General features: G+C 40.4%; 1 protein-coding gene across 9 annotated transcripts in view; it reads right to left on the reverse strand.

Annotated features, from left to right (window-relative positions):
* Positions 1-21,554, reverse strand: part of CFAP43 (cilia and flagella associated protein 43) — a 56,004-nt gene that overhangs the window by 21,860 nt on the left and 12,590 nt on the right. For 7 of the 9 annotated variants that reach the window (XR_012085635.2, XM_020788961.3, XM_020788962.3 and 4 more), the window contains 12 exons: positions 19,992-20,123; positions 18,162-18,278; positions 16,243-16,323; positions 15,748-15,896; positions 12,746-12,849; positions 10,597-10,737; positions 9,348-9,517; positions 8,759-8,893; positions 5,392-5,522; positions 4,313-4,481; positions 2,837-2,947; positions 658-735 (listed from right to left, as the gene is read on the reverse strand). Coding sequence is in view for 8 of the 9 variants with exons in the window: in XM_020788961.3 (XP_020644620.3) it covers positions 658-735; positions 2,837-2,947; positions 4,313-4,481; positions 5,392-5,522; positions 8,759-8,893; positions 9,348-9,517; positions 10,597-10,737; positions 12,746-12,849; positions 15,748-15,896; positions 16,243-16,323; positions 18,162-18,278; positions 19,992-20,123 (1,518 nt within the window). In the remaining variant the exon portion in view is untranslated. The remainder of the gene's footprint in view (positions 1-657; positions 736-2,836; positions 2,948-4,312; positions 4,482-5,391; positions 5,523-8,758; positions 8,894-9,347; positions 9,518-10,596; positions 10,738-12,745; positions 12,850-15,747; positions 15,897-16,242; positions 16,324-18,161; positions 18,279-19,991; positions 20,124-21,554) is intronic. The other 2 variants (XM_072995580.2, XM_072995581.2) reach the window with 2 other exon arrangements.

Consider the following 21,554-nt stretch of genomic DNA (forward strand, 5'->3'; position numbering starts at 1 on the left):
TACCTCTGAGTACTCTAGAAAACCTTCCAAAGGGTCACCATAATTTGGAATTGACTTGACAGCACATAATTTATTATGGTTAGGAATGTGAAATAGCCTTGAGACTAAAGCCAGCACCTTGCCTCTTGGTTCATTGCTACTGTTGAAAAGGTTTCAAGACCAATACCCTCGGAACAAAGGGTGCAGGTTTGGCACATGGTTCCTAGACTCTTAAGAACATCTTCTACAGTCCGTGCCAGATAAATGTAGACACAAGGGATGGTGGCAATCAACCTTTCAGCATCGGGGTGACTCAGCTATCTGCTTGTGCTACTGCTTAGATGCACACTTTTCACACAAGCTTTGAATTTTTTAAAAATCATACACTAAGAGCATGTCCACTAAGCATCCTTCACATGCATCTATATGAAGGATGCTTTGTGTGCTATGTGTGTCTTTGCCATATAAACCTCCATACCCAGTCATATCAATGTCCATTCATTTGGACTCCCATCACAATTCAGAGAGGAACTATGCAAGTATAGTTGAAAGAAAAGTCTGAGAGAACCACAGGCAAGTCTAAATACAAATAGGCAGTGATATTATAATGTCTCCAACACTTTGGCTAAGCCTGCACGCCACCTTCGGTAAAAATTCTGGTGATTTGTCACCACAGACCTTTTTACGAAGCACCTTAATTCCACTTTTTAATTCTTTTCTCTTTTCATCAAACTTCCTGCTTTCTTCCTTGATAGCCTGCAGTGCAGTAGAGAGAGAGATGGCAAAGAGAAATATGGGGATGTAGCAGAAAAATAATTAATGGTACAACTATGGACACATGCAATAAGGCAGAGATAAATTCCAGCAGCAATTGCAGTATTAAAAGTATCTGAAATTCAATTTTTTCCTAAAATATCTCTTTTGATCATTTTCTTCTCCTTAGCATTGTGCTAGTGTAGAACAGAATCTATAAAAACCAAGAAGCTAGGAATTCTCCAGCTGCTTTATGTGACATTAACAGTAGAATGTTACCTAGGCTAATCCTGTTTTGTCAATAGGACTTCTCTCTGATAAATGTATATGGAACCGCCCAGTTTTGGGTGGATAAGTATTCCTGTGGTATTCCAGACTTCCAGAAAGCAGCAAATGAATTATAGGAACAAATGCCTGGCTTGATCTTCATGTTCCTGACCAAACAAATCATGGTTTGATTTGAAATTAACAATGAATATAAATGGTTGTTGTAGGCTTTTTGGGCTGTTTGGCCGTGTTCTGGAGGTTTTTCTTTCTAACATTTCTTCCTAACTTTTCTCTGTGGCTGGCATCTGTGGTTGTGAAAGCCTTCAAGAATACAATGAATATAAACATTCTCCTCTCCTTGCTCCTTTTTTCTTCAATCTGGCACACCTTACTTTGGAGCAAGATGTTGGTGATTTGTTAAACCATCATTTGATGTGACATCTACACTGGAATATCATGGTTTGAGAACTGTCTACTAACCAAAACTACAGATCAAGACCAAAACCCTTTTTACTCCCAGAGGCACAGACAAAAACTACATTGCTTGGTTTTAACCTCTGACCAATTTCTACAGGGCAGCTTTGTACCTCCATTGAGACATAGCTGTGGTACTGCCAATGACACCTCCACACTCCTATTACAGTGGTACTTCACTAGACGACGACTTGTAAAACAACGAATCCGCATGATGATGAGGTTTTGCGATCGCTATAGCAATTCGCAAAACAGTTATTCCAATGGGTAATTTTTGCAGGACGATGATTTGGTCTGTGCTTCGCGGACCATTTTTTCACAAGACAATGATTTTTACAGCTGATCGGTGGCTTTGCAAAATGACTTCCCTATGTTTTGGGGACCTATGCTTTGCAGGACAGCCATTTTAACAGCTGATTGGCACTCGCAAAATAGCTTCCCTATGGGCAATCTTCGCAGGACAACTATGTATTTTCCCCATTGGAATGCATTAAACAGGTTTCAATGCATTCCAATGGGGAAATGGTTTTCGCATGACGATGATTTCACTAAATATTGATTTCTATGGAACGGATTATCATCGTCATGTGGGGCACCACTGTACCTTGAAGCTGGGGGCGGGGACATTGCCACAGGTCAGCAAAGAGGAGGCGAACATGTGTTGGATAGGAATTTTGGACCTTGTCACCCAGTTGGCATATTAAAAATGGGAGATCTGGGTGGATTTTTGCCTATTCTGTTCTGATTGTTACAGGGTACAATGGACAGATGGGTGTTGTTGTTTCTTAAATAGGTCACAACCTGGTCGGTAGTTCTGAGAAAGAGGATGGTAGCACTGAGTCCCCACTGGGTGCCTTCAGGGTAATTGGGTTTCTTCTGTGGGTACTGCAAATTATGGCAGCATTGGCCCTTTGAGGCAGACTCAAGTTATGACTAGCCTCAAATCATGGGACTTAGACAGGTAATGGACACAAAGGTCTCTTCCCAGAGGAACCAGTTGGAGCAATGCTGGAAAGGTATAGCAGCACCCCATGGCTAGTTGCTCTCCCAGTCCAGTCTGGAGAGGGGCTGGAAAGTTCCACCTGCTGTGGTGCACTACCTTAGGCCCCACCACAGGCCAAAGGAGGGAGGGAGAGAGGGAGATGGATGGATGGATGGATGGATGGATGGATGGATGGATGGATGGATGGATGGATGGATGGATGGATGGATGGATGGATGGATGGATGGAGTGAGTGAGTGAGTGAGTGAGTGAGTGAGTGAGTGAGTGAGTGAGTGAGTGAGTGAGTGAGTGAGTGAATTGTGGTCCAGTTTGAAATCTATTATTTGTATCGTGCCTCTTTAATTGAGGGGTAGGCAATACCTTTTGTGCTTTCTCATCTAGCCAGGAAATTTCGTCAGATTTTGCTTGTGTTAGAAGAAAGTATTCATCTTCATCTGTTGTTTCAATAGATGCTATCTTATGGAATTTCATCTAAAAAAAGAGAGAAACAGGATCTGATATCCACATGTCTTCATTTACAATTTATTATTTATTTTATATATTTATAGGCTACCTTTCCCCCAATAAGGGATCCAAGATGACTAATTCTCTCCCACCCAGAACTTTTCAATATTTAATTTTAGATGCTTGCTCATATAATTTATATTTAAATTTTATTTCTGGCATTCAGAGTTTGTCTCTTTATTTTTGTTATATTCTCCAGTCTTCTTGGATAGGGCACTAAATGATATATGGTACATATACACTGCTTTTGTTTTGCAATGCCTATAATCTAGCAAGAGTCATTAATGCTGGTGATACACTATCTTTATTGTTGGTATTACATTACACTACATTTTTACATTAGATCTAAAAATGTGTAATGGGAACCATGTGACCCCCAGGCTCTACTCAAACTCAGTTCTCCCCCCTCCCAATTAATGCAAAATGGACAACTGTCACACCTGGAAAAGTCCTTTCAAGAAAAAAATAGATTTTTTTAAAAATTGTACAATCTGAATGTATCTTCCATCCACTTTAAATTTATGCACCGTTTTCACAGGTTATCATTTTACAGATGAGAAATTGATTCCTGGAGGCCTTGGAGCTTGTCTATCTCTTCCATAAACCATTAAGTATGCTATTACGCTAGTCTGGGGTTGCCGTGTTCGTATAAAGCCTTTCCAGCCACTGGATTTCATTGCTTCCAGGAAGACTTGGGAATATACAGGAAGCATTACATTTATTAAAGCCTCATCAGACCTCCACTTTCACCAAAATGTATACTGCCATCCTAAGTGAAGTCACTGGGGCAGCTAATTAGTGGATTGTTCTCTACTTTCCAATTCCTACTGGTTTTCACCAGTGGTAAGTATGTGGGACCCTTTCCCCTGTACTATATGAAAAAGTTTTGAAGTTTTCCCTCATTGTGTCCTACAAGCAGGGGGAAGGAATTGTCAGCTCCAGACTGACATGTTTGGAGGGGATCTTCAAGCTTCCCTCATAAGTCAAGGGAGTTTGATTTCAGCAAATCCAAGGCCAACTCTGAGACAGAATTTATGAGACATAAATTATATGATTTATGCCTCTAGAGACTGCTGTGTTGTAACTGGGGATAACAGAGTTTTGTCCACTGGTAGAAAGCACTTCTGCCTGATGCCATGCAGTGACCACACCATGGAAAGACATTATATAATAAGGTAGAATAATGGGTATGGTCTCTGTGTTTATATCTTACTATCCTTTAAGGAGCTCATGATAGCAAACAAGATCACTATATTATCCTAGGAGTCAGCACATTTTAGGTGGCCTGATGTCAAATATAAAATTTCTTAATGAATTTAAGAGGTGTAAGACCTGAGAGGAAGCACCCTCAAAAGGCAAGTCATATTTGGGCATCGATGCCATTGTCCATTCTGCCATGGTCTTTAGAAATAAGTTTTCACGGTAAATATAACTGTTGACTGTATTAAGAACATAAGTCCCAAAATCAGATGCATCCTTCATTTTGCGCTCTCCAAGCTTCCTGGGTGAGAAAAAAAAAAGATGAAAAGAGAAGATAATTAGAAAACTAGGGAAAAATTTAGAAGAATTATACTACTGTTTCTAATATAATGGTCATAAATCTTTACAATCCCATTTTATGCATGTTTGTTCAGAAATAAGTTGTTTTGGGCTTATACGTAACTCCTATCAATCAAATCAGTGGTGCTTATTTGATGCCAAACAAGTTATTAGAAAGACTGATAGCTGGGTGGGTGGGTGGATTCCTATGACATGTCATGTTTTTTCTGCAACCCATGTTTGATCTTATCAGTGGGTTTGAACATGTGAGAAAGGCCAGATTAACTCATAAACACGTTTGAACTTGCTTATGGGTTAAAATGTAGATTGCAGAGAAAATGTGAAAGGACATAGAAATCCTCCCCCTACGGATAACATATAACAGCTTTCCCCTATTCAGCACTTTTATTATTCCCAGGCAGTGTATCATGCCAAAATGGCTGGGGGATTATGGAAGATGCAGTCCAACACATCTAAACAATGGTTTTTGGAAACCAATAGAATCTCAGTATTTTCCAATGATTTTATTACCATTTCCTTCTTTTTATTTCACTGTTGTAGAAGAATACAGGTCCAGGAAATCACACAGCTATTTGGGTAGACTATAAATACTACTGAGGATCCACTGACACTATCCCACATTCTCTGCATTTTGTGGCAGTGAATACTCATTTTGTTCAAGCAGTAACACGATAGCATCAGGGATTGAAAATTTCAGAAATGATTTGGGCTAGATAATGATCCTACAACTTGGAAATAAAGAATACAATATATAAAGGAAAATATTTAAGTTGTTACTGAACAGTAATACAATAGTTTAATGGGAATGCCAAACCTATGCTATGCTTAAATATTCTTTGGTGCATACATACTTCCATTTTAGACAAACAAGTGCTCCATCCTCTGAGCCATTAGCAAGCAGATGGCGGCCATCCAATGAAAATGCTAATGATCTGATTCCTCGTCCATTATATGAATGGCAGTGCTCACGAGCCAGAACATCCTTAGAAAAGAGAAGAAGAAATAATGCCACTTTAAACTTTTGGTCAGGCAAGTTAATCTGGAGTGAAGTGCTGGAGAAAGGGAATGTGAGATTCTGTGACTTGCTTTTTCATCCTTTGACTGTATTGAAGAGATTGGGAGCATTATATCTTTACTGGTCCAGTTTATTCCACTATTATAATTTATAGCCCATCTAAATGTATAACCTTGGAAGGTTTGCTCCCTGAATACAAAGGCCATGAATTAGAGCCTCATAAATGCAAGGGTTTCTTATCAATGGCCAATCTATGAACACTCTTCATAGAACAAGTAGAGAAATTTCACTCGATTCTTTTTCACTAGCTTATAGGCCACATCTATTTTTCCTAGCAGTCTTAAGCATAGTTAATGCTCACTTAGGTTTGAAGTTTGCATGTAATTCTAATTCACCTGAGTTAAAATTGATAAAACTAACCCTTAATCACAGTTTGGACAACCTGATATGAGCCTGAAAAATTCACAGCATGATTGAGGAAGGACTGGGGAGAAAGCACATGAAGCCATGGTCAGCTCTCAATTTTTCTTCTTCTTCTTCTTGTTCCTCTCCTAACACTTTTTCCCTACACTTTCCTCCTATTTATTTTACTTTGAATGATTGTGAGTGCTGCTGGTCCCACCTGCAATAGTTCTGGCAGTGGCTGGGTCACCCAAAATAATTCCATGGGCTCCAGGTTGGGAGGATAAGCAAGAACAGTCTTGTGACTGAGGAACCAAAAGGAACTCCCGGCAGGAGCTTCTTGGGTTGTGGTTGTGGAGTTCCCTGCACTCGTTGTCGTTTAGTCGTGTCTGACTCTTCGTGACCCCACTTTGTGATCCCTCCACTAACCCCCATGGAAATGTCCATTCAAGAGGGCTCCCTATTAAGGCCATAGAGAACCCTGAGAGTCCTGATTTCACAAAGTGGAAAGGCAGAGGAGTCTTGGCCTTGGTTGAAGACTCTTAAAGGATGGCTAATAAATCCGGGCAAGGGATATTGGTGCTCGCTCCTCTGCTCCTCCTGGAAGCTCCTCTGTCTCTTGCGTTGCTGCCCTTGCTGCCAGTACTGCACCTGGGTTGGAGTGGGTGCTGCTGCTTCTTTCTGACAAGACAAGCACCAAGGTCATGTTGGAGGTATGGTAGCTCCTGGAGTCCTGTTCCTGGCAAGCCTCATCCACGGCCCCTTCTTTTACTCAATGGGAACTTCTTCCCAGGTGGCCTCCAGCTCAGCCAAGGTGCAGAACCGGGGATCCCAAACCTAGACAGCCTCTCTGCAATCTCCTCCTCCTCTGAAGTCTTTGTCTCACCCTCTTCTTAGAAAGAAGCCCCCGAGCCGTCCTGGTCTTCCTATTTTATCCCAGCCTCCGACTCAACCTCTCCCCCTCATAGATGGTCCTCATAAATCAGTTTGCTTGCAGGTGACTACTAGGACCCTGGGAGCTGAGGCCTCAGAGGCCCACCAAGGTCACTGACAGTAACCGATTTACAATGATCAATGGTAAAATCTGTAGTTTTTGTTTCTCATTATGTGGCCAAAGCATTCTAGATTTTTGCATTTCATGTGTTTTATGGTTTCAGTCTTCATTCATTTGCCTTCTCACTTCTTTGTACTAATTTTTCAATTCAAGAAATTATTGGAGTTCTCTGATGAATTCACATTTCAAATGCTTCATTTTTTAAAACAGTAACCCGTGTTAAAAGTCCATGATTTCATGCTTTTCTATAGAACCAAGAATACATAGTGCCATACAACAGGCATTGTCCAATCAATTTTAACTTTTGTTGCATCTTAAAGAAGCTCCAGATTATCTTTATTCTGATTTTTATTGTATGATTAGGATTCCATTCTTCATTTAAACAAATTCCAAAATACTTGTATTTGTCATACTGTACATTTTCATCATCCTTTTAAAACTGCATTTCTAGAGTTACTTGATGTTTACAAATTACCACGAACGTTCTTTTTTAGAAGATGTTCAATAGTTCACGTGGGGGTGCCATTCCCAAGGTTGCTAAGCTGCTGGCTTAATCTACAGTAGAGGGCAAACCCTCCTGGATGACGTCACAGCTGCTTCTGAGAGGCATGACTGCCCACCGTTCTTCTTCTTTCTCATAGGTGCTAGAGAGCTTGCATAGAGCCTTTCCTTAGGCCAGTTATAATGGCATGATGTAACCATTGTCCTATCTGAACTCTGTAACCTATCTGTATACTGTCCACTATCTGTGAGCTTGTATGGTTAATAAAAGCACAGTCCTCTTGGGGGCAGGGCAGAATTCATTGGGAACCCATTCGTTATTATTCTGCCTCTTCTACTAGTCGCCCACCAGGAGCCTTGCTGGCAGACATCCCTGTGTGTGGCTTACTTCTTTAACCTCTATCTCTAAGAGATTATTTGCTATAGTTTATCAATCTAAATACAGAAGCAGGCAACACAAAAGAAAGGCAACTGTGCAGGGAGAGAGGCTGATGCAATTTGCTTGGTGGATCTTTCTTTGAGGAGATGTGACTTCTGCTGGTAAAGGTACAAAGAGGAATATCCTTTTCTGACAAATTTAAGACATGAGCAGGTGATTTTAAGGGATTTTCAGGTATTTGAGTCCCAAACTGTTGAATACTGTCAACTTATCTTAAAGGCCCCAGTCCTGACCTATAAAGTCTTGACAACACACCTGGCTTTTGAACTTCAACAGCTTCTCATGTGAGAAGTTGCTAAATAGAATCTTTTTGGTCTTGCCTTCATTACCCTTGTCTTATTTTGTTTCCCCTCTAAGGTGGATCCCTGGTGGGTTTGGCCTGCTCCAGAACCCAACAGATCCAGAACCCAACAGGCCTGCTCCAGATCCACCTTATACTATGTCATCTACATTTCATCTACGGCAGAAACAAACTGATATCTGGTCTTTGAACTAATCACCTGTCTCTTATTTTGGCTGTGGTGTAGCATGGCATTATGCTAAGTGAAGTTGTACTCAAATAGTAAAGGAAACATTGAACTTGATGTATGCTTCCCTTATCACTTTAGATGTAAATTCACATGACTGAGGTGTATAGAAATCCATATTTATTTCTTATTCTCATTTGCAATTTCTACAGCCAGTGAACTGTATCTTGCCACAGGAAGACAAGATTGAACATTCATTTATTTAATGTGCTGTTAGTGTAAGCACCTATGAGAACTCTGATGGATAAAAATTTAAAAGGAACCACATTCTGATGATTACCATAGTTGAAGCTTCGTAGATGAAGAGCAACCCACTTTCTGCAGCTGAAGCTAACCACTTGCCATGAGGTGACAAATGCAGAAAAGCACGCCCAAATTGTTTGCTAGGTGTTTTCTTCTCAGAAAGAATGATTGGCTGTGAACCAAATAGATAGCAGACATTGATGGTGATAAAACTAAGAATGTTCATGTCCAATAATTAAGAAAGCAAAATGCCATGCCAGGTATTGGGCTATCACATCCCAGCAAGCACCCGTCATGTCATCATCACTGTGTACTAAGGCCTAAGGGTCTAATTTAGACTAACAAAAAAACTTCTGAATATGTTTCTTCTGTCATTTCCCCATAAAAATTGCCTCTCTCTTGAAATGCTATTTAGAATAAGAGGAAAAATATATGGGTGTACACAATCAATCTCTTCCCCTGGAAACAAATATTAGTTGGGAGAGATTTTAATGAATGGAGGTAAAGTGGTCTGCTCAAACATCTGAATAGATTGAGGGATTCTATGGTTATACTTTTTTAAAAAGTTTTTAAAAAGACAGAAACACAATGTTTAATTTTTAATTAACAATTTTCTCATGACATACCTTTTCAGTAAGATGGTATTTTAAGATATAAGGTGCCTGGCTAGCATAACCAAACAATGTGCCATCTTTCCTCTTGACCAGAGAACTTAAGGGGTACTCTAATTCATATGTACGTTTCTGAATTATGTTCTCTTTCAGTAGCCCTCTTTCTGTGACACATTCTTCATTTTCTGTAGATTGAAAAGAAACACCAAAGAGCCAGAAAGAAGTTACTTCTATGTTGGATTTTCTTTTATTTCTGAAAGAATTAGTTACATGGAGAGGACCAAGCTAAGCTTAGTTCTCAGATATCGTTTTCCACCAAATATGTACAGTAGTTCTAGCCTCAGTCTTTGGATTACTTGTATTTAGCTAAACATTGTTATACTTGCCTCTACTGATAGAACAGTGTGATGAAATATGATTGTTCTTATTATTCAAAAACATATATGTTTTCTTTACCATTCAATAAATGATATATTTCTATATTCTGGCCACATGTTTACTTCTTTTATGTAGGAATGTGTAGCCTGCATAATTAAATTGTAAACTGCCTAGAGAGTGTTTTAAGTGCTATGGGACAGTATATAAGCAGCACACTTTGCTTTTTTTATACACCGGCAAATGAACCAATATCTGCAGCAGCTTACATATGTGCAAATGAGCCAATACTTTTGGACCGACATCAATAAATGAATAGATTCATCTGCCACTCTTATACCTGTTCCTATACTTCTTTGCACTTTGCACTGTTCTCAGTCCTTTTCTAGAGTACTCTGCTATTCTTCTCCTCTAGGCCTATGATTCTCTAGTCATTTTTACCTCAGCAGTGACTCTGCATTCTGTGTCCACTATGCTCAGTTTCACTTAATGTATCTGTGATTTTAACTACCCTTGAGAAGAGAGTGACAGACTAGGGCTCTGGTGGCCTGTGTTCAAGTCCTCACTCAGCCATGGATACTCACTGGGAGTGGGTGGTACTGGTGAAACTACTCCTTAAACATCTCCCACCTTGTAAACTCTACTGAGGTCACTATAACTTGGATGTAACTTGATGGCACAAAAACCTTCCTTGATTTATTTCTCTATTTCTGCATACTTTGAGGCTTCTCCAGCCCCACTGATATCTCCCTCTGGTAGGTACAGGGTGCTATTGGGTAAGACAAGATTCTAGACTTGGATAACAATTCTTTCATCAGTGTAAACAATTTCTAAAAATGGTCAGTGAGTCATAACAATAATAGAATGCCAGACAAGATTTCATTTTTACCTAAAGTAATAGTTGCAGGAAGATGAAATATTTCCACTCTTGCTCTTTTGATCTCTGGTGGACAGAGAAGTGCAATTACTTCAACTGACTCCTTCTCTGTATCATAAAGTGATGTTATGTCAAGAATTTCACTCGCAAGTGCTAAAATGAAAGAAGTCAACACTTAAACCAGCTAAATCGTGAAATGAAAATGTTCCTTTCTATTGACATACAATTTATCAAGGATCCTTGGAATATGGAGCTACATAGATAATTGGTTGCATTTATTAGTGACATTATACATTGCCTTTCTTCTACTATGAACAGAAGACAACATATGTGCAACCTTTGGGTAGAGTGGGCGGCATATAAATTAAATAAATAAATAAATAAATAAATAAATAAATAAATAAATTCCTAAGCATTCTCTCATTCTGATACCGATCAGATCCAAGCCTATTCAACTTCAGCTGGGTGACTTACTTACAAACCATGTCCCAGAACACATATAAGCAATCTGTGACATGCATTCAGCACTTAGCAGTAATCAGATCTTCTCTTGCCCACCGTTACTTCCATGTAAACTACAACAGACATCCACATTGTGTGTGTGTGTGTATTATAGATCTTTATTAAAGATAACCTCAATAATCTGTATTATATTAAGCAATTTAACATATTTCACTTCACAGGGCAAAGCATAATATGGAGTAAGTAATGGAACCATGGAGAATAGAAGCAGGCAAAGCAAGTTTACATCCCTCTATTGCTTATCCTAATGATTGCAATTAACATTTGTTATGATTGTAGGAGACTTTATACCAGGTTTTTAAAATCAAACTGCAGCTTAACAATGTAATTATTAGCTATTAAAACAAGGGTACCCCATACTACTCATTTGTGCTGTAAAAGGCTCTTATTCATTGCAAATAAATATGATTAAGACAAGGAGTCTAGTGGCTAACCCAAAATCACCAAGGTGGTGGGCTGTCAGCCTCAACCCTTCCCCCCTAGAGGACTACTCTGAGACCTGGTGGTAGGGCAGCCCAAGGAAATGGATGGCAGAACAGGGCACTTGGGTGGGAGAGAGGAGAAGGAAGAACTCTGGTCACAAGAAAAGGCACAAGTGGAGCTGGGTAAAGGGAGCAGGAGATGGAGGAGGAAAAGGAGAAAAGGGTTTTGTTGGTTACTGGATCAGAAGTGTGGTCAGAGGCATGGAAGGAACAGACTCGTGTCTTCTGCACCCTGAGGCAGAATGAGTCACTGCTCTTCCAAAACCCATGGATGGGAGAGTGGGTCAGCTTTGTCCAAGGGAGAGTCTAAAGCAGGAAAGCATCCATCCTTTTCCCACTTGGGCCATTGTGATAGTGACTGGAGTGACTTTCAGAGCCTCACCTGGGGGAGCCAACATTGACCCAGAAGAGGGGGTGACACCAGTGCTCATCTAACTGGCCCGGGAGTGAGAAGAGTGGCTCTGCTGGGAAGACCCACATTATTCAGGCATTTCTGGCTCTCAGTTGCTGGGGCTAGTGCCGAGAACTCAGCCCCAACTATGGACATTGGACCGGGGGGGGGGGTAGTGCCTAACATTCAGCCCCATCTGCACATATTTAGTTTTAGAGGGGGTCTAGTGCAAGGAACAGAGGAGTATGGCAATTGGGTAGGGGGGTTAAGATACCAGGAACATGGCTGTATCCCATCTCTGTCCCATAACAAATCCTGACTGGACTCTGGCTGAGCCTGTGATGTTTATGGAGCCTATGGCAGACCCTGCCTACCAGCCTGCTGCCCCCACACCAGGTGTGGTGGGGGGCACAGCTAGTAATCAGAAAGCTAGTAAACACATAAATAAGGTGGAAATATTGATTTATTTCTGACCTTATTTTATCATTTTTTCAGTGTTTTAAAAATTAAAGCACATACAGTATTTGTCTTAATTTCTAAATAAACCTAAGCAAACATTCTCAATGCATTAGCAAAAGTCCACATGCAAGAAACTGCCTGTAGATAAAGACTACGCATAAGCCAAATGACACTTTCTTTTGGCATTTACGAAAAAGGCAAGTAAAATCTTCAGTGTCTGCCTTCTTTAAAAAGGTATAACAAATCATATCTATTACCATTCATAGCTGCCTGTAGCATATAGGGAACAAGTATCAATATACATTACCTACACATCCAAGGACTTGGAATAATTTTGTGGGGAAAGCATTTAAAATAAAGATGTAGCCATCTTTCGTTGTTGCTAAGAGAAACTGACCACTTTGTTCATAGCTTGAAAAGAGAGAAGAACAATGACGTATATTAAAATGTAACTACAGTTTACCTAGATGATCAGAAACATGTCAGCTAGCATAGTCCTTAATTTTCACCCTGATCTTAGTTATTTCAAAGGCATTGTGCAAAATTTTGAACTTAGATTATTTAACCTAGATGGAAGGACTTACATGATTAGGGCACATTTTGAGCAAATTCTTTAACTTAGCATTGTTCTGTAACAAGGTATCAAACAAGGGCTGTACTGCACAACCTGACCAGCGGATATGCGAGACACTCCTTTGTTAATGTCTCCATGTCCAGAGAATCTGTCCCCTAATCTCCGAAGGACAGATCCTCTGTGACATTGGCAAGACCTGGGTTTTATATTTGGATCCTGTTAACCTACACATACAGCAGGTGGATGCAGAAGGCAGGAGACTCTAAACATATAACAGAATTTCACTCATGTGACAGATACTTCTTTTACTCCTTCTCAGAACTGCACTGGGTATTAATAAACCTGCTGCAGGAGGTGGACTAAAAAGAATTCCAGTTTGAAACAGACACAGTTTTGTTTAAGAGACTAGGTGATCTCCAACACTGAGCAGCACTCTAACAGAAATGACAAATTAGGAAAACTAATAGTGGAAACTGGGAAAAGGGCTGAATTCAGACTCAGAGCGTGACACTGAGTCTGAGATAAAGGCCAAAATCTAGTTTACACTGGCAAAATGCAAACAGAAAGGAACTCAGTATGCAACAGACATTGTTAATGGTATTTCTTAACTCTGGGTAATTGACCCCCAAAAGTTATGCCAACTGTGCTACACTTCTGGGTGTAACAAAAGATTTTAGCCAAAACCTGGAAGCACTTGCATCAGGAACACCTAAACTGGTATTCCCAAACCTCTAAGAAACTCTCTCCACCCTTTAGGGGCTTCACATTTCGCAGTGTCTGCCAGTTACCACAGGCAATAAGTACAATCTAGATCAGGGGTCTCAAACTCAATTTACCTGGGGACCACTGGAAGCAGAGTCTGGGTGAGGCTGGGCCGCATTATATTTTCCGCCAAGCGGAGCAAGAGCCCAAGGAAGCCGCGCAGGAGTTTCCTTTGCCCAGCTGGGGCTCCGAGGAGGAGAAGAAGGAGGAGGAGGACGAGGGGCGCGCAAGTCCTCCTCACTGGCCACTACCTCCTCCAGCTCCTTCTTCACTACCACCACCAACAGCAGCAGCAAGCTGAAGAAGGGAAGGAGCTCCAGCGACCGGCTAGCAGGGGGGAGGGCACTACATTAAAAAAAACCTCACAGAATCGCCTTGCCAAAGGAGAAAAGCCCCCATCGGTACCTGCGAAATTAAACAGAACAGGGCAGAGGCCCCCCACAGGTGCACGTGCATGCACACACGCGCGCGCGCACACACACAGAGGTCCGGCAACCTTTCTCTGAAGACCCCCCTCAAAAAAAGGCGCACTCAGCAGCAGCAGCTACCCACCACCACAACAGAGGAGCAAACTTTGCGAGGTGAGCCCAGGCAGCCTCCAGAGCTGAGGCGGCTGAAGCAGGACGAGGAGGAGGACAAGGAGGAGGAAGAGGAAGCACCGCTGAGCACTGAGGCGGCTGCTGCTGCCAAGAGAGAAAGAAAGCCAGAGAGCCACTTCCCTGGAAGAGGTGGCGGCGGCAGCAGCTGCTGGCGGCTTGGAGGCGCTCTTCAAGGAGGGGCCAGGAGCAAGCTCCACTCTCAGGCATCGCTTGGGGGCGGCTTGGGCGCTCAGGGAAAAGGGCTGGCAGTGTGCCTTGCTCATCGGCTCTCCCCCAAGACAGCACCTCTTGCACCCACCATCCGGAACTACTGCCTGCCAGCCAGCCCGCTTGTCTGCCGGCTGGCAGGCCGCAGTTCCGGATGGAGGGTGCAAGAGGCAGTGTCTTGGGAGAGAGCCAGCGAGTGAGGTGAGACTTTTTTTAACTCTTGCCAGCAGAGGCTGCGTGGGCGCTTGGGGGGGGCAGGCAAGGCGGGGGCCACGAACTATCAGCCGGCGGGCCAGAAATGCCCCCGGGCCGCATGTTTGAGACCCTTGATCTAGATCAGTGGTTCTTAACGTGGGCGATAATGCCCCCCAGTGGGCGATTTCATTTTTCAGGGGGGCGGTAGAACGAAAAGGGGCGGCATGGGGGCGCTGGAGCAGAAGGGGGCGGTAGGGGGGCGCTGGAACAAGCCAAACCTGTGAAGATGGCTGCAGCCTTTTTACAGTGTGCATGAATATATATTTTCTTCCTATTTTAATTTAGTTTCAGACTTTTTGTCTTGAAATTTTTAGTTCCTGCATTTGTTTTTATGCCCTTTTTATATTTCTTTTTGCGTCTTAAAATTCACTTGCAACTAAATCATTAAATGTTACTTTTTGGGGGGCATTTCATTTTCTTCAAATTTAATTTTGTTTTCAGGGGTCATTGGATTTAACTGTCATAAATAAATAAATAAATAAATAAATAAATAAATAAATGAATGAATGAATGAATGAATGAATGAATGAATGAATGAATGAAGATATCATCACCGCGGGGGGGGGGGCAATGATAACTTCCTCAATGGCTCAGGGGGGCGTTTCTTTCAAAAAGGTTAAGAACCACTGATCTAGATAAAAGGTAACAGAGTGTCAGACTCCAGCTAGGTAGCAATCCCTTTGAGGTTCTCCCATCATCAGTAAGAGGTGAAGCCAAGGAGGGGTAATCTGATGAAATCTGATGGAAGTCCAAGATCTCTTTTTTCTGCTACTTGTCTCCTGAGGGGTATCCAAGGTACTGAAGCTGTAGCCTGAGCCATCTATAGGTATGTCTCATCTGCTGGACCTCTTTGTGTGCACTCAGGACCAGACACCCTACTCTGATACATGTTCTCTCTCTCCATGTACTTACTGCAAAAAATGCACAGGAACCTCAGAAAGGAGAACCCGGTGAACTACTCTAGGAGTTTCAACTTCTGTGAGATCTATGAAGTAGACATGGCCCTTTTTCGTTCCCACCGCAACACTGTGAGATGACAAGCTACACGCCATTGCAGTGACCTAGGGAGTGAACAAATGGCATTCAATTTCTCCATACAGTAAAAGATCCTAGGATGTTGGCCAATATTCCTATTTCTTCAAGTACAATATTTTCCCCAGAGTTTTCAATAGAAATCTCACTAGATAGGCACAGATTATCATTTGACTATCCTCTGTTCGTATTATATTTATTTTATATTCTTCTTAACATATTTATCAGAAAAATGGTTCAGGGGATTTGAAAAGCAATGCAATATAAAACAGCAAACAGCAAATCCACCAAATAGTATGCATGTACTTGCTACTGGGACTCTTTTATTGATGGCATACATAAAGGCAGATCATTAATTTAAAAAGTTCTTCATACCACAGTATGTAGACATAGCTTGTTGACAAAAGCACCATCATCTAACTGCCAAACATGCATTTCTCCTGATTCTGCTACAGACTATAATATAAAAGAGAAAAAAACATGTAAATAACACAGGAGAGAAAACAAATGGTTGTTAAAGAATGTAAAGCAGACTAGCTAAGTTGGTAGATGTATATACCATAGCTGCTCTGTGCATGGTTTCAAAAGAACAATGATGATGCAATGGCAGCAATTTTCTGTATTTACACATAGAACTCCCATAAGTACAGAGAATGTGGTTGTGGGATACAATTTTAAAACAAAACTGATTTGCATGTGAGAAGAGCAAACTCTTATCCCCTCCTCCATTACTTGCTTTTCTGCAGAACTGACTCTTCAGGAATTTTTATGCTACTGTGTACTATCTGGCTAATTATCCTGGTTCCAACAAAATTATCTAGGCTGTAGGGATGGACCATGGCAAGCCATGAGAGAACAGTGACTTCAGCAATCCTAACCTATATACTCTCTTGCTTTTATAATCAGACGCAATAACCTTTGCTATATAATTGCAGCAGTAACAATCCCCGCCTGTACTTAAGATAATCATTATTTGGGTGGAGGGGGGACAGCAAAAGGATTAAGCTAGCACACTTGCCACTGATTTCAAACCAGAGTCACGTGATTTAACTGTTGTCGAATTGAAGCACAAAGGTTATCAACTGCCAATAATGCCTGTGTTAATACAGTATGCAAAAGTCGCTAGCGAAGGAAATGAATGGAGTCTTCTGCAGCCCTTCATTATCACAGACTTTTATTTTCAGAGTCCCAATTTGCTTTAATCCAACACTCTGTCATATTATAAATGGTTGTGATTTACTGATACAATCACACACCTAGCACTTCAACTAAAAATACATCCAACATTTTAAATTACCCATCATTTATGACAGACTTGGGTTTCTACTGCACATGTCTAAGCCTTGGAAGATATGCTGAATATTGCCATGAAAAACTGGCAAAACTTATTTGTGATCAGAGTGGAAGATCAATGTGTACTATCCTTCTGTTGTTCTAGAAGATGCAATCACCATTAAATTATTTGTTGCAGCCTGCTATAGTATGAATAAGAAAGAAAAAGCTTTATTATTTCATTTTATGTGAATCAAGATGCAAAGGACAAACAGTGACAATACTTCCACTATTTTCACCCACAACAACATTTGCTTTATGGATCTAACTTTTATATAGGAAAAAGCACGTGCACTATCATATATGATGGCATATATTACAGCACAGAATAGATTCTTCAGAACTATGTTACTCATCATTCTGCTCAGTGTTTATACCATTCTAAGAAGAATTGTCAGACTTGTTAAGGAAATACGTTTAATCATCTTCCTTCTTTAGTGGCTAATTTCCCTTTCACAGTTCAAATACAATACTGTACATTGAAATAGCAAACCAGATACTGGCGTTTCTTGTTTGCTTGTTTAGCTCTATGGCCTAGCTTTTAGAATAGACTAGAATCAAACAAAACAAAACACCTTAATATTTAGAATTGTGGTCTCTTAAAACATCTGTTTGTTCTTGTATGGGCTTTTGTCATATCAAGCCTTCTGGAAGGAAGACAAACATGGCTTCATTTGTATATGTGATCGCAAAATCAATTATCTTTGAGGAAATCCCATTGTTGGAAAAGAATGGGCTATTTTCAGGGAATATGCATGTCTCATAATGTCTAGTTTGACCCTCAGATTTAAAAGATTCGTAAAATAAATGGAGCAGAAAATTAAGACAATACGGAAATGGATTTTCAAGCCCCACTTGGAAACTGTTGTAATAACCTTCAAAAGATGATACTACAATGTAACAGTATCAAGGACATTTGCAATCCCTCTTCTGTCATTTCATGAAAGTGAAAAACTCCTTACCACACAGTACTTGGTTCCTGGAACAATAAAATCAGCTGCAACAAACTGACTTATACTTGCATCCAGTAATAGGTTAACATCTTCATTATCACTAGGATTAAAGATGCAGAGTGATCCCTGTCAAATGGAAATAATCTATTATGGGATAGATGGAGAAAGTATCCAACATATGCCCATATTTTGCCTGTCTTTCTCACATTTCAAGGAAATGTTAACAATTATATTCAACCTCAAAATAATTAGGCATCAAATTGACTATCTTAGAAATGTGTCTAATAGTGTGAAAACATGACTTTCAGCTATTCTAATTGCTTGGTCTCTCTAGCACTTACATGCAATTTCACTGAAATTAACTATTGCTTTATGAACATAATTCAATTCCAAAATACCACCATATGATGAGAAATGACTGTTGCTATTTCCTGCAATCAGTAGAGAAGGAAGCACAAGGTCTTGGAATCTTCTTTGGAGGTCCTTCTCTGGATAACCCCACTAGGAAAGTTAAATCTGGTGGCTACCAGATAGAGGACCTTTTCAGCATTTTTGCCAGGAGGCTTGTCTGGTGCCCAAGCTGCTACCCTTTTGACAATGGACAAATACCTTCTAATTTTCTTGGAGCTTCAAAATCTCTTTTAGCTTTTAACACTGTATTGCTTTATTGTTATATTCCCCACACTGTGAGGCTGACTACACAGGTGTTTAGCCCACTGTTCAAGCTGATGCAGGGACAGGCTGGCTTACTCCTAAAGATGGCAATCAGATGAGAGAACCAGCCCACCTCTACAGTGCTAGGTAGGATTGCTTCCTTTTGGTCTGCTCCCAGTGCACGTGATTGCTAACAATGAACCAAAACAAGCCTTCCTCTTTTAATTTGCCGCTGTCATGAAAAGAACAACTTCACAATATTGGCAAATCAAACACTTCCTCTGCTCTGTAGAGGGGTTGAAGAAGTGAGAAAAATGTATATATTAGAGCAAGGGATATGCCCAGCATCACTTTAAAAACTGCATTAGGTATGTGTACTACAAGTTAGGTATCAGCACAATATTGGCTCTCATTGTAACTAAGCCATATGGAGAATTTTCAGCAACAAGGTGGTCTACAAATGTTGCAAGCAAGGAAGAATGTGTACATTCATGGGTTTATTCATTCACTTATTCCAGCCGAGAAGTCAGAAATATCATTCCCAGGCTTGCTATCTCAGGACCAAATTATACGTATACTACATTATTAGAAGAGAAAATTCCATTAAATATTGAGAACATCTGTTCCATTTTTTGTAACTCTTATAGTTTCCTTGTTTTGTTTAGTAACTCATCAGTGAGAGGTAGGCACAGGCTTCAAATGCAAGTATGATTGCTCAGTTATAAATGCCTGCCTGAAACAAATCTTTGGAACAGATTTCAGCTTCTAACGATAGGACATCTGCGTTTAATATAATGGCACTATTTATAAAACATAAATTGTAGGCATAAGCTCCTATAAAATCAGTTTGGGTGCAAAATGTCTCTTGGCAGGTTTCTTGGTAAACACTGTGGCTTATGTTCTTGTGGTACTTCCACCAAAAAATGCCTACAATTAATTTAAGATATACGAATTAACAGTTTAACTTTCATACCTCAATCCTCACTGGCATTTCTCAGACAGGATATAGAGTAAAATCAACCACCCACCACTCTTTCATCACCAAAATTTTCCACATATGTTGCATTGTCATTGACTAATGGGGTTTCCATGTTATGATTTTGGAACTGTGTTATGATGCATGCATGAATTAAAATTAACATAAAAGGGAACCTCATTAGTAATTTTGCTTTGCACACAATATACCTTTTCTGTTTCTACTAGCAAGTTAGCATAATCAGGAGAGAATGTAAGGCTTGTTATAGGCTCCTCCATTTCCAGGCAATCTTCCATCTGAAAAGTTGTGCCTTTTATTTTATAACAACACACAACACCATCCTAGACAAAAAAAACAGCATAATTAATGCAACAAATCTGGTGGGATGGTAACAACTAATCTCAAAATCACTTCTGAAGAACTTTAGAGAACACTTGGGACAAAACCAGATGAGATGGTGAACATCCATGGGGGAACTAAAAATTTTTTCAAACTGTAATTATTTTGCAAAATAAATACATGTATATACGGATACAGTAGATGGATTGTGGCATAGATTATTTGTATACCAAATTTCCCAAATTTTGTCTTCCTAATATAAAACAAACAAGCAAGCTTTCCAAAAAAAGCTAGCATTTGTCCCATTAATAATAATACTCTCATGCTGTCAAGTTGATTCTGACTCATGGCAACTCTGTCCAGGATTGTCTAGGTAGAGAGTACTCAGAAGAGGTTTACCATTCTCTTCTTCTAGGAACATCCTGGGACTGTGCAGCTTGCCCAAGGCCACACAGGCTGAGTGTTCTCCCAAGAGGCACCGTGGAGAATCAAACTCCCAACCTCTGGCTCCACAGCCAGCTATTTAAACTGCAGAGTTATTCAGCCAGCTATTTGCCGATATAGGAAAGGATAAACAAGAACATACACTTGCACACAAATTGAAACTTAGGAGAAGGGGAGTTCAGAGTGGGAAAAGGGCATACATGAACAGTGTAAGCCTTGGCTTTTACAAGTTTTGATCCATTCCCCCCCCCCGGTGATTTTTTTATTACATAAATCAAAGAGAGAGAATGAGAGAAAGAAAGCAAGAGAGAGGACATACAAGGCAGACTTCCCAGGACCTGTGTGGTTTAGCCCTTGGGTCACCTACAGACACCATCAGTTTCTATGCTTGGATTTAATGCAACTCAAAGACTGGATCTGCAGGCTTCTTTCTTGAAGCACTGAGCAAGCTGCATGGTCCTAGAGCACCACCAGAAGGAAGGACTGGCAAACCACTTCTCTGAATATACCCAGAAAATTCTGGGGGAGTTGCCATAAGACTAAATTGACTTGAAGGCACATTATTTCTTAATTAATTTTCTATGCTTGGCTATTTCATTCAAGTCACCATGTTTGCTACCAACATAAAAATCCTCATCATCATCTGCCCAGAAGAGGCAAAGAGTGAACCTTGAGCTTGATATCACATGACTCCTGTTCCTATCAAAATATTAGTCATGTAGGCAGATTGAGAAAATCGTATGTAGAGACAGAATCATGGACTATAAATTCTCCCAGTGAAATTCTCCTGCTTTTCATCACTCATATGCAATACTTCTGGTCAAACCATAATTCCCCATTGTATTTGAACCAGGAAACTCAGTGCATGTTTGCAATGGTACTGAGCATTCCAATCTTCAGATATTTTCTCCTCCTTATGATTTGCAGAAGTTAAGACTACTGAGTTGTGTTTGTGTTTAAAGGCCAATCCAAATAAAATTATACTCTCT

Source organism: Pogona vitticeps, chromosome 3 (genome assembly GCF_051106095.1).
Source record: "Pogona vitticeps strain Pit_001003342236 chromosome 3, PviZW2.1, whole genome shotgun sequence".
Lineage (NCBI taxonomy): Eukaryota > Metazoa > Chordata > Lepidosauria > Squamata > Agamidae > Pogona > Pogona vitticeps.